The sequence below is a fragment of the Amblyraja radiata genome, chromosome 26 (assembly GCF_010909765.2).
Source record: "Amblyraja radiata isolate CabotCenter1 chromosome 26, sAmbRad1.1.pri, whole genome shotgun sequence".
Lineage (NCBI taxonomy): Eukaryota > Metazoa > Chordata > Chondrichthyes > Rajiformes > Rajidae > Amblyraja > Amblyraja radiata.
In genome coordinates this window covers 18,645,997-18,663,414 of record NC_045981.1, presented here as the reverse complement: position 1 = coordinate 18,663,414, position 17,418 = coordinate 18,645,997, and the positions used below count along the sequence as shown (strand labels likewise).

The window sequence follows — 17,418 nt, the reverse complement described above, 5'->3', positions numbered from 1 at the left end:
TTTGCCTCCACTGCCTTCTGTGGCAGAGAATTCTACATATTCACTCTCTGGGTGAAACATTTTTTCCTCATCTCAGTCCAAAATGGCCTACCCCTTTATTCTTAAACTGTGGCCCCTGGTTCTGAACTCCCTCAACATCAGGAATATTTTTCCTGCATCTAGCTTGTCCTATCCTTTTAAGAATTTTATATGCTTCTATAAGATCCCCTCTCATCTTTCTAAATTTCAGTGAATACAAGCCCAGTCGACCCATTCTTTCATCATATGTCAGTCCCGCCATCCCGGGAATTAACCTGGTGAACCAACGCTGCACTCCCTCATTTACAAGGATGTTGCCTGTACTTGACAGTCTGAGCTATAAGGTGAGGTTGAGCAGGCTAGGGCTCCCTTCCCTGGAGTGCAGGAGGATGAGCAGTGATCTTATGGAGGTGTACAAAATCAAGAGAGGAATAGGTCGGGTGGACGCACAGAGTCTCTTGCCCAGAGTAGGGGAATCGAGAGAACCAGAGGGCACAGATTTAAGGTGAAGGGGGGAAGATTTTATAGGAATCTAAAAGATAACCATTTTTACACAAAGGGAAGTGGGTGTATGGAACGAGATGCCGGAGGAGGGAGTGGAGATAGGTAGCAATTAGACAGGTACATGGATAGAACAGGGTTAGAGGGATATGGGCCAAACACAGGCAAGTGGGACTAGTGTAGATGGGACCTGTTGATCAGTGTTGGCATGTTTGGCCGAAGGGCCTGTTTCCACGCTGATTGACTAGACGTGGGATGACTAATTGGTCAGGCTAATTGGATCGGCATCCGGGTTGGCGTGGACTCGTGGCTAATGTGTTCTTTACACCTTTCTCAGCTCCAGATTTGAGTGAGGATGAGCACAACTATAACAGTGCAGATGGCAGTGATGGCACTCTTGAGTTGGCAGTGAAAGACTCCAACGTTGGACTCCACACAGACTACTCGGCAGCACACACCGCCACAGAGACCGATCCATCACCATCCTCCATCGTCAAGCTGGAAGCCAACCAGAAAGCAAAGAAAAAAAAGGAACGACAAGGCCTTTTGGGTATGTAATCAAAGATCAGTGACCTTGTATGACCATTATAGATTATATAACATAGCCGGTGAAGATTTGAAACCGGATAGGTAAGGATCTTCAATGGCAGTCCGTGAAACCAAGCATCACAGTATCAGTCATGACATAGGAAGTAAATTATAATGGAGAAAGAAGGAACTGCAGATGCCGGTTTACAGAAAAAGACACAAAGTGCTGGAGTAACTCAGCGGGTCAGGCAGCATCCCTGGGGAACGTGGATAGGTGACTTTTTTGGGTAGTGATCCTTCTTCAGACTGACTGCAAGGGTGCAAGGAATTATGGTGTCACCTTGATCTCAATACTCCACTTCCCTTGAACTCCCTTGAAGAAATGTCTTCCGCATTTTAATTCTGTGGTGGCATCTCATTGCACTAACATGAACAGAATCACTGAACCATTAAAGGACAAAACAATTCTGGAGTAACTCAGCGGGCCAGGCATATAACCATATAACCATATAACAATTACAGCACGGAAACAGGCTATCTCGGCCTGTTCTCCAGGCAACATCGTTGGAGAACATGGGTAGGTGACGTTTCAAGTCGGGACCCTTCTTCTGACTGGTACAATGCTGCTTTCACCATCATCACTTGCTGCATACATCATTCATTGTGCCAGGTCACTGCAGCCTTCGAGCACCACAGCTACTAACGCCAAGAAATTAGATCTCTGGTGCTGTTTCTTACTGCATTATGGAATCCAAAATCAATTGTAATTAGAGCAAATTGCATTAATAATCATTCCTGGGTGAAATTGTGCCAATTGCTAAATTGGACTGGGCACTCCTCATCGCAATGAACATCAGCATGCCAAACATGTTGGCATCATCAGGAGCAACCCTGTGATGCCAGACAATGTACCATGCACGATTCAAGCCCATGGGGCATAATATTGTAGCTGAAAGGTCCAGAGAATAGTCTTTGAACAGCTACAAGAAAACAAGAAGCAAAATGTTTTGCATTCTTCATCTCTGTACCACGGAAAGGAACACTCAGTTGACATTGGGATGTCTATCAAGGCAACTAGGGATCTGACTGCAGACCACCCAGCATTTCCTGGAGCCTTCAGAGTGTGCCCTAGCTAGCAAAGAGCATTTGCTTAAGCAATTAGCACTGAGAAAATCTTTCCAATGCTGCAGTGGTCATAATGGTGGCAACTCTTTCAAATGAAGGTGTGGGCCTGGCTTCACAAGTGCCGCAGGGAAAGTCAGGCAGGGCCTTCAGGGCAGAGGAGTGAAGACCCCATACTCTGAGAGGTTTTAGGGACTCTAGATCAGACTTGATCACTCCCTGAGGGATTGGCTTTGAGGTACCTTCTATTTCCATGTACTCCATACTGTGTTGGTATACTGTACTGTACATGTACTGGCAGCCGCAGAACAATAAGAAGAAGACTAATGGAGAAGGCCCTTGATTCCCTGGAAATGGGGATGTGCTGCCATCATTTGTCCATGGGTGCCTTGCAGTAGACTCCAAACCAGGTTGATTTGTATTCTCCGTGTTTGGAGCACAACATGGCCAGCAGACAACAACAGCCAGTGAGAGAGAGAGAGAGCAGTTGGGAGACCCAAACCCCAGCGACCAGAAAATACAACTGGAAGACTGGAGGCACATCTAGTGGAGCTGTTGCTTCATACATCCAATGATCCGAGTGCAATCCTAATCTCTGGTGCTGTCCACGTGGAGTTTGCATGTTCCCTCGGTGACTGGCTGGGTTGCCTCAGAGTTGTCCGATTTCCTCCAACGTTTCAACGGTGTGCAGGTTGAACGGGTTAATCGGCCGTTATAACTTGTCCCTGGTGTGAGTAAGCTGGATCTGGTGGAGGGGGCGGAGGGGGTTAAGGGGATTGTGTGTTTTGTTGCTGTGGTGGGGAGTGTGCTGATGCCTTTGACTGCCACACAGCAATTTGTCAGCAGCAGTTTTGAAATTAGTTTAGTTCTGTTGGGATCCACGCAGATCCTGCCTCCGCACTTCCTTCTGGATGGAAAGCATCCTAATGTTGTTGCACACTTGGTTTCAATCAACTTAACAATGTTTTGAGAGGGGCTCAGTTTGGCACTAGCACAACGGAAAAGCAGTACTTTTAGTAGCTCACCAAAATTAGGTGTGATCCAATTTCCAGACACCAGCTTCCTCTCTCCTTATCCCCTCTCTCAGAAGTTAATTAATATTATCGGTATGGGTCGCGACCCAAAACGTCACCTATTCCTTTTCTCCAGAGATGCTGTGTGACCCACTGAGTTACTCCAGTTTTTTGTGTCGACCTTCGGTTTAAACCAGCATCTGCGGTTCCTTCCTACACTTATCAGTATGGGTTCCCTGTTTTCTCCCTTTGGATTTACTTCGATCTTGGAAATAATCCTTGATTATTTTTTAGTTTCTTTTTAGTTTTGTTTTGAGATACAGCATGGAAACAGGCCCTTCAGCTCAGCGAGTCTATGCTGACCATTGGTCACCCAGTCACACTAGGGGCAATTTACAGAGGCCAATTAACCAACAAACCCGAACATTTTGGGGATGCGGGAGGAAACCTGAGCACCCGGAGGAAACCCACGTGGCCACAGGGAGAATGTGCAAACTCCACAAAGACAGCACCCAAGATCAGGATTGAGCCCGGGTCTCTGGCGCTGTGAGCAGCAGCTCTACCAGCTGCACCAGTGCTGCCCCCATTTGTCCCACTTTAGCCATTTTATTTGGATGTATCACAGATCTGTATTCCTGTTGATGTTCATGACTCGTGGATTGCCCGAGCTGTCACAGGTAATAATTTATAAAGAATCTTGTGTCATTGGCTCTGGCAATGAAGTAATTATTCACACTCAGATTTCAACCATTTGCTGAGGAGATTGTGGGTTATTGTTTAGTTTTGATCCCCTTTTATTTGCCTGCCTGGCATGAGAAGGCGGATGTGCAAACTAACCCATTCCCCTATAAATCCTCTTGTTAAACTAGGAATGGTACAACAGTGATTAGTATTACTGGCCTAGGAGGCAGAGATCTTGGATTATAAGAAGTTTAAATCCAATTAATTAAGTTTGCCAGGACTCGAGGGTCTGAGCTATAGGGAGGGGTTGAGCAGCCTTGGACTTTATTCCCTAGAGCGCAGGAGGATGAGGGGTTTTCTTCCAGAGGTGTATAAAATCATGGGACGAATAGATCAGGTGGACGCACAGAGTGGTTGTAGAACTTGAAGGAGCTCAGCACGACTTGAGCACGTATTCAACGGATTCAATCCAGAGCCCTGGGGGGGGGGGAGGGCGGCTGGGCCGCGTAACTTGCAGCTCGTGGAAAACAGTGCCCCTGCGCGTTGAAAATTCTGCGCAGCTCACCGCGAGGATCAGAGGCAGTGTGACGTCATCCAGCTCGCTTCAGCTCATTAACTTCAAAAAATATCTCAGATTGGTGAACAATTTTAGTAAAAAAACTCAGGAAATAATAAATCAAATTTTCAGATGAGGGAATTTTTGAAATCGTGAGATAAATCTCTACCGGAATATGTGAATCAAAGAAAAAAGTTCAAGCAAGCAAACACACACGTAATCATCCAAGATCAGAGTTTTATAATATAATAGATTAACTCAATAACACAACCTATATTATAATATTATTTTTTTTTCTTCTTTTTTTTTAAATTATTTATTTCGAACAGAATAAAAGAATAAAAAGCAAGTGTGAAACAGCATACAAAAAACAAAACAAGAATATTTATAAAGTGTCATAAACAATATCTATAAATAAATGAAATCGTATGTGTCCGAAAAGTAGCAGGAAGAAGCCAAGAAGGAAGGAAGTATTATAATATTTTATAATAATATGGTTACATTTATATAATGAGGTTTTTATGCAAAACCGTAATAATGCAAGTTAAAGTACATAGTGCAGCCTTATACAAAGCCCATAGTAGTGTGGTGCTGAGGTGGGGTTGTGGTTAGGGTGGTTCAAGAGCTGGAAGTTTGATGGGGGGGGGGGAAGCTGTTCTTAAACCTGGAGGTAACAGTTCTCAGTTCCCAGTACCTTCCCACCAATGCACCATTGTTCCACTGAATTGAGAGCAGATGGGTTGCATTTCGTGCAATGGCCAAGGTGTGAATTGTTGATTTGCTTATTTCTCCTCTCCAGGAATCCTTGGTTTGCCCAGCGTGGATGGGGACGTGAAGATCAAAAAGCGCCCCATCAAGCACAGCCAGGACGCCGGCAGTGCAGTGAAGAAGAATGAGAGGCTCCCGGCAACGAAGAAAAAGGGACTGAAGGCAGAGGAAAAGAACAAAAAGCTGAAGAACACAAAGGGGGGAGCGGAGGTAACAATCTGGCGCCGATGTGAATCTGACCGCCGGCCACTACTGCACAGGGAGAGGTTATTTCCCAGTGAAGCCTCTCTACCTGCAAAACTACCGTCCAGAACGCAGGCCAAGAAAGCCACACCCAACAGGTGTAAAAACGTCACCCGGACGAGCAAGCTGCTGCAGGCTACGTTCAAGGTAGGTTTTGAGGAAGAAACATTGTGATCCATTTCTGTCGCACATTTGTAAAGGCTGTGGCTCCAGGTATTCTACTGATTCATTGTGTTAATCCTGAAGGTTTCAATAATTGTGCTTTCAACAGTTCTCATATCACCACCAGGTTCCATTCTTCTCATTCAAACTATGGAGTTTGCCTGATAGTTTCCTTTGCACACTCCACAATAGCCTGAGAGGAAGGGCGATGTGAGAGGGCTTTTTCAGCCGCAGCCCAGTTCCCCAGGGCCCAGGCACTGCTGAATCATACTGCAACTGGCACATGTGTAGCAAGGAACTGCAGATGCTGGTTTACACCAAAGATAGACACAAAATGCTGGAATAAACTCAGCTGGTCAGGCAGCGTCCCTGGAGGAACGGAATAGGTGACGTTTCAGGTCGAGCTCAAGAAAGAAACAAGTAACTGTTACTAATGGTCCCTGGTGTCTGGTGAGCTAATCAATGAGGTTTTAGCACACCGAAGAATTCCCAGAGCAATTACACCATCTTTCAGCAGCAGGTTAAAATGTAGGAAGGTGGATAAATCACTTGGGCCTGGTCAGGTAGGTCCAAGGACCCTGGAAGCTAGAGAAATAATGACAGGAGCCCCAGATTTTACTTTAGTTAAGTGATACAGCGCAGAAACAGGCCCTTTGGCCCACTGGGTCCGTGCCGACCAGCAATCCCCGCATATTAACACAATCCTACACACACTAGGGGCAATTTTTTTACATTTACCAAGCCAATTTACCTACATACCCGTACGGCTGTGGAGCGTGGGAGGAAACTGAAGATCTCGGAGAAAACCCACGCAGGTCACGGGAAGAACGTACAAACTCCGTTCAGACATCACCTCTAGTTGGGATCAAACCCGGGTCTCCGGTTCTGCAAGCGCTGTAAGGCAACACCTTTACTGCTGTGCCACCCTATGAAGAAAACATGAAACAAATTATTCATTATTAGAAATGGGCGGCGTGCTGGAAGACTGGAGGGTGGCTAATGTTTGAGTCAAGAAAGTCAAGAGTGTTTTATTGTCAAAGGTCCCGAAATGGAACAATGACATTCGTACTAGCAGCAGCACAACAGATATGTAAACATAGTACTGTGCAAACACCATAATAAACAATAATAGCGCAAAGAAAAAAACGATGCCCCCAAGTCTGTGTAGTTCGGAGCTTAGTTGGAGCTTGTGATGTTTATTAGCCTGGTAGTTGTAGGGAAGAAGCTGCTCCTGAACCTGGAGGTTCTGTGCAGAAGAGCTGCAAAGGGAAACCTGAGAACTATAGACCAGGAACTATAGGCCTGTCCCACTTGGGCGTCATTTGCACGTCACGCGCGCGTCACGTCACGCAGGGGGCGCGCGAGGATTTTGAGAATCCCAAAATGCTGGGGCACCGCGCTCTACCGTGCGTCACTGCATACGCCACCACACCTCACCACGCGCCATGCACGCGTAATGCACGCCATGCGCTCGTCACGCGTTCGTCGTGACTCGTAAATAATGTCGCGCAAATGATGTCCAAGTGGGAGAGACCCTTAACCCAAATATCTGTGGTTGGAACGTTACTGGAGAGGATTCTGAGGAATAAGATATACGTGCATTTGAAAACACTGAGGTCCAATAGGGATAGTCAGCAATGGTTTGTGCATGGGAGTTCATATCTTACAACATTGATTGACCTTTTTGAAGAAGTATCCAAGAAGATTGATGAAGACAGGGCTGTAGACATAGTCTATAAACGAGACTTTTGAGTGGGTCATTGGGGAGTGTCGTAGAATAGAAAGATCCAGGAGTACAAGTACATAGTTCCCTGAAAGTGGCATTGAAAGTGGTAAATGGGGTAGTGAAGAAGGATTTTGGTACGCTGGCCTTCAATCAGGAAATTGAGTATAGAATTCGGAAAGTTATGTCACAGTTGGTGAGGCCACACTTGGAGTTTGGTGTTCAGTATTGGTCACCCTGCTCTAGGAAAAATAGCCTTAAACTGGAAAGAGTGCAGAGAAGATTTACTTGAATGTTGCCATGACTCTAGGCCTAACCACAGGGAGAGGTTGGGCAGGTTAAGTAAGTAAGTAAGTAAGTTTATTGGCCAAGTATTCACATACAAGGAATTTTCCTTGGTGCTCTGCCCACAAGTATCAACATGACCTACAATGACAGTTACGAATGACTCAGAAAACACTAAACATTAATAATAATAAAACATTAATGATAAAACACCATTGATCAAGCATGTCAACCAACAAAATACCAGATCAAAGGGAGGCTACAGATTTTTGGCTGTTGAGTAGAGCAACTACTCATGGATAAAAACTGTTTTTATGTCTGGCTGCGGCAGCTTTGATGGCAGGTTAAGACTGTATTCCTTGGAGTGCAGCAGCATAAGAAGTGATCTTATAAAGGTGTATAAAATCATGAGGAGAATGGACAGGGAACTAAGCATGCAGGTTTAAGGTGAGAGGAGAAAGATATTTTCAGAACTTGAGGGGCACTGTTGGTCAGAGGGAGATGAATCTATGGAATTCATTGCCACTGAAGGCTGGATATTTTTAAGGTGGAGATTGATAGATTCTTCATTAGTAAATGTGTCTGGGGTTATGGGGAGACGGCAGCAGAATGAGGTTGAGAGGGAAAGATAGATCAGCCATGATTGAATGGCGGAGTAGACTCGATGGGTCGAATGGCCTAATTCTGCTCCTATGACTCGATGTGCATATTTTCACACAGTGGGTAAATAGAACAAGTTGCCAGATGAAGTAGTTGAGGCGGGTACAATTAACATTTATTTGAAAAGGTGCGTGGATGGGAAAGGGACAGATTGACTAATAGCTTGTCCCTCTTTCTGCAAAGCCTGTTATTTTGCTCCTTGCATGGATGTGACGTGCTTTGAGGTGTTCCTCTCTATGTTACAGAAGTGTGTTATTATTGGTGTGGAATTTTCCTTTTACCCAGCCTGCAGCAAAGAGGAGGTTGGCTTAAACATCTGCCTATGTCATCCCCATGACTGTAGAAGTATTCATCCCTGGCTGGAGATTTTTTTTGAAAGCATTTTATTAAAATATTTATTTGGTTAAAACTCCTGCTGCTCCATACACAGAAAGCTGAGATGTCATGGCGAACTAAATCATGTGCTAACATACTTGTGGTAGATTTCACCCCATACCCACCGTCAACATATTTGTCTCAGATAAATAAGCTTGAAGAACAGTCAATATTGAGTTGACAATCAGGGGAGCCAGTGTGAAGGCGTTGAAATCGGATCAATTTCTGTCACGCCAACAAAACATGTGGCCATTATTAAGAACATTAAATTTACAGATGAAAACTATTTTTTTACATTCTTGGTTGGAATGGACGAGTTGGGCCGAAGGGTCTATTTCCGTGCTTATGATTCTATGACTCCAAAGTGGCGGCACGGTGGCGCAGTGGTAGAGTTGCTGCCGTTCAGCGCAGGAGACCCGGGTTCGATCCTGACTACGGGTACTGTCTGTACGGAGTTAGTGCGTTCTCCCCGTGACCTGCGTGGGATTTCTCTGAGATTTTCGGTTTCCCCCACACTCCAAAGACGTGCAGGTTTGTAGGTTAATTGGCTTGGGATTGTATACTTGGTGTAAGTGTAAATTGTCCCTAGTGTGTGTGTAGGGTTGTGTTAATATGCGGGGATCGCTGATTGGTGCGGACCCGATGGGCCGAGGGGCCTGTTTGCATGCTCTAAACTAAACTAAAACAAACTAAACCCTTGTCTTAACGGACCCTTTTGTGATGGATTTTGCTAATAGCGGATGGACCTGCCGACAGCACCCATGGCTCCCCAGTCACTTCCACCCCCAGCTAATAAGGTGCACCAGCGGGCCCCTCATCACCCAACGCGCATTATAGTTGGCGAGGCTGTTGTTGTGGCTCACATTGTAGGCCCTGGGGACAGCGCTTGCTTCAGGCCTGGTTGACACGGCTTTGTTGGGGCTCATGTTGCAGCCCCTAGGGGTTAGCGTTTTCTCCAAGCTGCTGCCACCAACAGGACCGGCCCGGTCACCACGGGCTCCCTCCCCTCTCGCCAACTGCCGCTTCTTCCTGTCGGCCGTCACTTTTGTCGCGCTGCCCTCTCCAGCACCGCCTCCTCCTCCTCCTTCTCCCCCCGAATCGCCCAAATATTCCACCTCGGAGGAGAGAGAGGCGGAGTGGATAAAGCGAAGGGAGGAGGAGGAAGAAGAGGCGGTGGTGGAGTGGGGAGCGGACAAAACAAAGGCCGACTGGAATAAGCGGCAGCAGATGAGAGGGGAAGGAGCCGCACAATGACCGAGCGCGGTCTGTCAGTGGTAGCAGCCCGGAGAATAAGCCGGGCTGAGGGGCTACAATGTGAGCCGCAACAATGGTCATGTCAACCAGTCCATGCGGTGGGTGAAGAGAACTCGCTGGTTGAGACCAACAGCATCGGCCTCTAGTGTTAACACCAAGCGAAACAAAGTGCTGGAGTAACTCAGCGGACTGAATTAATCACGACGTCAGCTATCCTTATTCTCCAGGAATGCTGCCTGACCTGCTGAGCTACTCCAGCACATTGCATATTAACCATTATCTGCAGTTCTTTGGTTCAACTACATACAATGATAATACCTTATTTGGTTACTTGGATATAATGGACAATCAGCAATAATGGACATCATCCAACCCCCCCTCCCATCGTCTGTTATAATGAGGGGCCACTGTATTTCCAATGATAAAGGTTCTACCACCAGTTAAGTATTTTAAAGTAGTGCTCATTTAAAAATAGATTTTTTTTTAAATGACTCTGCTGTGTTAAACCACCTGAATGACAATAGGAAATTGGATCAGGCAGCAAGTGTGGAGAGAGAGCCAGAGTTCACTTTTCACGTTATTGCCCTTTCATGTTTCTGTATATGACCCACAGTTTTTGACTCGATTCACATTTGTTTCACATTTCCTACATCTGTAATATTTAGCTTTCAAGTCACCAGACATGTGCAGAACATTTAGTTTAGATGTTGGAGGATAGAAAACTTCTGTCCGAAGAAGGGTCTCGACCCTAGACCACACCTATTCCTTTTCTCCAGAGATGCTGTCTGACCCGCTGAGTTACTCCGGCTATTTGTGTCTACCTTTGATAGAAAACCTGTCCAGGGTACCAGCTACAGGCAAGAAAAATCCTCCACACAACTTACATGGGCCATTTCGACCCAAAACGTCACCTGTCCATTCCATCCGGGGGATGTTGACTGACCCGCTGAGTTAATCCCGCACAGTGTTTTTGCACACAAAACATTTGCTCTTCCTGTTGATTTGATTAGAAATGTTGAGGGCAATTTCTGCAAAGATCTCCTCACCTCGAATCAACATGCCTGAGAAATTAAATTGCAGCAGTCCATCAAAAATATAAGTAGTGTATGGACATGTGAATTAGATTTTCATAATGGATCACACCCATTATAAGAACTAGAAACAAGGAACTGCAGATGCTGGATTACCAAGGAAAGATACAAAGTGCTGGAGTAAGTCACCGGGTCAGGCAGCATCCCTGGAGAAGATGGATAGTAACGTTTCAGTTCAGGACATCACCTGAAGAGGGATTCCGACCTAACGTGCTGAGTTGCTCCAGCACTTTGAGTCTTTCATTATCAGAACCAGCTCCAGCATATGCTTGATATATTGGAAACGTTTTCAATGTGGCAAACATTTTAATCTTTTTACCTTGAGTGTTACTTCTGGTGAAAGGAGAGTGAACAGTGAGAATGAAGAATAATTAACTATCAGCATCCAAATGACTCCAGAATGTAACATGTCCAGTCCTGAGAGAAAATACCCCAGCGGTATGAACATTGACCTCCAAATTTAGGTAGTCCCTGTTTTCCCTTTTCCCCTCCTCTTCCCAGCTCTCCCACAGCTCACTGTATCTGCCTCTTCCTTTCTTCTTTCTGCCCCACCACCCCCACATCAGTCTGAAGAAGGGTCTCGGCCCGAAATGTCGCCTATTTCCTTCGCACCATAGATGCTGCCTCACCCGCTGAGTTTCTCCAGCATTTTTGACTACCTTTGATTTTCCAGCATCTGCAGTTCCTTCTTAAACAGTAGAATTACATTAGTGTTTCTGCTCTGCTAATGCTGTTACAGAAGGAATGAGGATGTTGTAATTTCTCAATAAAGCCGGTCCAAGGTCCTTCTTCTTTGTCTACCATCCCAGCTCTTTGCTTGCTCCAACAACAATGGACTAGTGGAGTAACCTTGGCAATCAGTTTCTGTCCACAGTTTAGATCCGACCTAGGGATGATGCAAGAACTACCCACCATTGGACTGTGGTCACCACTTTCTTCCACTTTCAAGGCTCTTCCGTGTTTCTATTCAACTCTTTATTAGAATTTGTGCACAATTGCTTCTGCAGGTGTAAGAGAACAGGGCATGGAAATACAATTAGAATTGCAAATATTCAGTGCTCAAAAGAGGCCCAGAGGTGGAACTGTAGACTTTAAACAGTGTGACTGAATAGGTTTCCAAGCCAAATAGGCTACGTTCCGACAATGGCCATTTCACTCAATTTCCGAACCTGGGGAATCGAGCAATAGAAGAATCATTGATCTCCTTGGATCATGACTTGCGCTGGAATTTATACCTGCTGGCTCTGGAGAGGCAACAAAGTCACAGGCTTATGGTTTGCATAATTTTGCAGTCTACATTTCTTCTGGGGGGATGGTTATTAGTTTGATCTATGCCATTGCTTACCAATTTTTTGCATGCACCAGTTTAAGACAAAGTTTTATTGGGACCTAACCAGCCAGTTGCTTCAATCGAAGGACACGGATTCTATCCACATTTACCTGTATCTAATGGCTGGAGATTGGAAGGAATGACAAAATATTGACCCATCCTCAAACAAAATGTCTCTGTGCTTGCAATGTGGCCTTAATTTGTAATTGGTTGCCTGTACTGACTCCAATACTTCTGTCTCTCTAAATTAGAAGTCAAGTGGACTCTGCATATCACAGAAAGGAACAAATTCCACTGACTACCAACGGAATCGGCTGAACAAACTCAATAGCAAACTCCCGGTGAAAGAGGTGAGCAGACTGAGCCGGCACAAGGAGGCACTTTGCAAGCCGCTTCAGCAAAAGATTGTCTTGACCTGACGGAGTAAGAGAAGAAACCGTGTATCTACATAAAATGTACATTTGAAAAACATTGGGGACTTTGTTGAGGATCACTAAATAAGAACTGAAAATCGTGGTTCATAAGTGATAGGAGCAGAATTAGGCCATTTGGCCCATCATGTCTATACCGCCATTCAATCATGGCTGATCTAACTCTCCCTCTCAACTCCATTCTCCTGCCCCATAACCCCTGACACCTGTACCAATCAAGAATCTCTCTATCTCTGCCGTAGAATATCCATTGACTTGGCCTCCACAGCCTTCTGTGGCAAAGAATTCCACAGATTCTCAATCAAATGTTGGAAGGAATATTTGATCGCTGAACTTCCATGTTGAAATGCACAAAGCTGATTCTGAAGGAGATAGCAAAAGTTTGTGAATTTACTATCGTAATGTTTTTCGTCCAAGGAGATGACGTTTAGGGGTATGCCTTAAATGAGGGCAGGGAGGCAGAAAGCGTTAGAGAGGGTTTGGCAATTGTAGTGGAGCAGTTAGATTCAGGATTGCATGGACATCTCTGATGGATATAGGATGGAGGATATGGTGGTCAGGAGGATGAGAGCATGAAGGGAGGTGGAAAACAAGTGCGGACATTTTAACGTTGCAAAACCAGCAATAAGTGTAGGTCAGCAAGGAAAAGGGCAATAGATGATCAAGTCATGGAGCGATTTATGGGATGACAGAAGCGTTTGCTGTAATAACTGGGCTGTAATAACTATGGTGGTGCAGTGGTAAAGCTGCTGCCATACAGCCCCAGAGACCCAGGTTCGATCCTGACTACGGGTGCTGTCTGAACGGAGTTTGTACGTTCTTCCCGTGACCTGTGTGGGTTGTCTCCGCCATCTTCGGTTTCCGCCCACACTCCAAAGACGTACTAGTTTGTAGGTTGATTGGCTTGGTATGAATGAAAATTGTCCCTAGTGTGTGAAGGATAGCGTTAGTGAGCAGGGATCGCTGGTCAGCGCGGACTTGGTGGGCGGAAGGGCCTGTTTCTGCACTGTAACTCTAAACTAAACTAAACTAAACTGCTTTACTGATTGCGGGACGAGTGACGTGCACCAATATTCCACCCACAGAGCTGACATGAGAGATAAATTAAATGTGCATTTTTTGAAAGCTTTATTCTTGTTTCATGCAGTCAAAAGGCCGAGCTGTCAGCAAACTGTTGGAGAGCTTTGCAGCGGACGGTGACTTTGCATTTGATGATGACAGCAGCTTCTCTGAGGAAGATGCGAATGCCTCTGTGAGCTATTCAGCAGAATTGTACGGTAGGGACTTTACTTTTTATCATGAAATGCTGCATTCGATGGTGAACCAAAACAGGACTGAGCAACATTCAATATATGATGTTTCAATATAGAGCTGGTGTTTATCAGAGACATTTGGAAGACTGCAATTCTCAAAGTAGGCAGAGATGGAGCACACCAAACATTTTATAGATCAGAACCACTACAAGAAACAAAGTCAGTCATTATCAGAAGGATAATGGTATTTATAATGGTACAAATAATGTGATAATATTTTAGTTAAACGTTAGACCCACAAGATGTTTAGAGGGGCAGTATAGTGCAAGATCCAGATATTGTACAGATTTTAACAATAGAATGTTTCACCATCCTTATTTAGTTTGCCTCTTCTCAGCTGCATGCCCCTTGCTCAGTCACAGGGAGGCACAGTGGTACATTGTAGGGGGCACAGTGGTGCAGCGGTAGAATGCTGCGTTACAGCACCACAAACCCAGGTTGGATCCTGACCATGGGTGCTGTCTGTGCAGAGTTTGTACATTCCCCCTGTGGCCACGTGGGTTTTTCTCTGGGTGCCCTGCTTTGCTACCCGCTCCAAAGATGCACAGGTTTGTAGGTTAACTTGCTGGTTGGCGCCGACTCGGTGGGCTGAAGAGCCCCCTTTCTGCACTGTATCTCTAAATGTCTAAAGTAAACACAAGTTCGCCTTTTCTGGGTCATGCCACGCTTTTGTTGGAAGGCAACCCACACCTGAGTGACAAACATAGTTCCAGCGGGAGATGAAGATTTGCGTAAAAGGACATTGCGAACGTAATCAATACAAGTAGCTAAGATTTCCATTAATCTTTCCTCTCAAAAGGAAAATCAAAAGTAAATTGGCATTATCTTAGTTCATTTTTTGCTCATATTTCCTTTTGGCATGAACTTTTATTGGAACCAGTTTTTGGAAGTGGAATAAAGCAATTCTTTATAGCAAACAAAGACAAATCAAAAGAGCAGCAGAATGACACAGCTGGTAGAGCTGCAGCAGAGACCGTGTTCAATCCTGACCTTGGGTGCTGTCTGCGTGGAGTTTGCACATTCTCCCTACGACTGTGTAGGTTTCCTCGGGGTGGTCTGGTCTCTGGCCATATCTGAAAGGTGTGTGTGTTTGTAGGTTACTTGGCCTCTGTAGATTGCCCCCAATGTGCAAGGAGTGGAGGAGAAAACGGGATAGCATCCAACTCGTGTGAACATCGATAGTCGGTGTCGACTCGGTGGGCCGATGGTCCCGTTTCCATGCAGTATTTCTAATCTAAACTAAAAAGCAAATGAATCCAATAAAGATAATTCAATCGTGATACAGGGAATTTCAGATGCTGGAATCTTGAATAAAATACATAGTGCTGGAGTAACTCAGTGGGGTCAGGCAGCATCTGTGGAGGGAATGGACAGGCAAGATTTTGGGTTCCCTCTTCAACACAAGGAAGCACAGATGAGTGTAGGTCATTTTCTGATTGATCTAAGCGGTATTTATGCATTATTTCCCATGTGACATACCTCAGATGTGTTTATCTTTCTCATCAAAACTTCATAATTAAGTTTTTATTGAGACAGTAAACTTAATTATTGCAAAAATAATCTTCTGGCCATGAAAATGCTGGTCAGTTCTATAACATCAGTGGATTAAGACATCAACCATATTTAGTATGCACTTAAATAAAGAATTGAACTACAGGAAAACAATCGAAAGAATGATGTTGTTTATTTTTTTCTAACAGTTCCTCAGTCTTGTGCTATCAGTAAAGAAGATCTTAAAGAAGGACTTCACATTCTCATACCAAAGGAAGACAAACTGCTGTACGCGGGAAGTGTTAGAATTCTTCAGACACCTGACATGTGAGATATAGTTTTTCCTTCATTCTCTTTCACAAAAATAAAGTAAATCCTTAGGAGCATTATTTTTGACTTTGCACTATTATTGTTTATTTATTTGTCTGTGTAATATATATGTATTATTATAATATATATATATAATGAAGGAACTGAAGCCATCCAAGTCGCTGTAGCTTCTTGTTTTCACCCAACATACAACTAACAATGGCCAGTTTCCTTTATCATCTTCACTTTTTTGCATATCTTTCATTCATTGCTCTTTATCTCTCCATATCGTCATCTATATCTCTCGTTTCCCTTATCCCAAACCAGTCTGAAAAAGGGTCTCAATCCGAAACGTCAGCCATTCCTTCTCTCCAGAGATGCTGCCTGTTCCGCTGAGTTACTCCAGCTTTTTGTGTCTATCTTCTATATATATGTGTGTGTAAAACCCATAATAAAATAAACAAATCATCAAGTGCATATATGTTTTAATATATACTGATTTTTTTTTGTTTATCTATATACATACATACGTTTGTGTGTACATACCACATACACACACTCTCACACACACACAAATAAATGTATATAGACAAACAAAAAATAGATTTAGTGTGTATGCATATTGAACTTTCTTTGTTGTTTATTACGGGTTTTACAGAGTACTATGTTTAGATATCTCTTGTGCTGCTGCAAGTAAGAATTTCATTGTTCCGTTTTGGGACATATGACAATAAAACATTCTTGACTCCCTTGTCTCTGTCCTTTAAATTGTTTTTAAATCATCCATCAGGATTTTCCTTTCCAGCTAAGAATCCCCAAGCCCTCCGACCAGCTCCTCTGTTTAATAGAAGAACCCCCTTCAGTCACCAGAGAGACATAAACTAAATCAAGAAATTTGGTCCAAGGCACAGTTGGAAATTGTGCTTTAATTGGAAAGATATAATTCACCCACATACAACCTCAATGTGTGGAACGAGTTAGAGCTGAAACTCTATACCACAATCTTTGGTTCCTTCCTTGAAGAAAAACAGCCATTTGCTGCTATAGACATGAGCTGTTATAAATGTGTTTGGTATGGACTTGGATCACCAAATGCTCTCAATATTATGGTTAAACGTGCATGAATCATCTTGAATTCATCTGCGGAGAAGAAAATGTCTGAGGGTGTCTCACTCTTCAAGTTCATTTAAAGAGCACACAGCCTGCTGCCGAGGGTCATAAATCCATATTTAAGATTACAACACAAATAACCGGAATTGGTTTCCTGGCTCCCTGTAATGTGGTTCATATAAACAGGGCAGCTGCAGTGAGCGCAGGGCCAAGAGCATGTTAATTCAAGAAGGAAAACTAATACCATGTATAAAACAGGTGGATACAAATATAATGAACGTAGTGTATTTTTTTGGGTGCCAGACTCAAGATCCCGTTGGAATGGTCGGCATGGAGTCCAGACAGCAAAATAATCTCCATCAGTCTGCATGTTCATTCTTTAATAGTTAAACTGGGTTAACTGGTTAAACGTAGGAAAGCTGATTATAGGCAGGGCATAATGAGGTGTATGAAA

The 17,418-nt window shown here is 44.2% G+C and overlaps 1 protein-coding gene across 8 annotated transcripts in view; it reads left to right on the top strand.

Annotated features, from left to right (window-relative positions):
• Window positions 1-17,418, top strand: part of bahcc1 (BAH domain and coiled-coil containing 1) — a 275,446-nt gene that overhangs the window by 219,060 nt on the left and 38,968 nt on the right. For all 8 annotated transcript variants that reach the window (XM_033044370.1, XM_033044369.1, XM_033044374.1 and 5 more), the window contains 5 exons: window positions 857-1,069; window positions 5,219-5,577; window positions 12,562-12,660; window positions 13,889-14,018; window positions 15,755-15,872. In XM_033044370.1, the coding sequence (XP_032900261.1) occupies window positions 857-1,069; window positions 5,219-5,577; window positions 12,562-12,660; window positions 13,889-14,018; window positions 15,755-15,872 (919 nt within the window). The remainder of the gene's footprint in view (window positions 1-856; window positions 1,070-5,218; window positions 5,578-12,561; window positions 12,661-13,888; window positions 14,019-15,754; window positions 15,873-17,418) is intronic.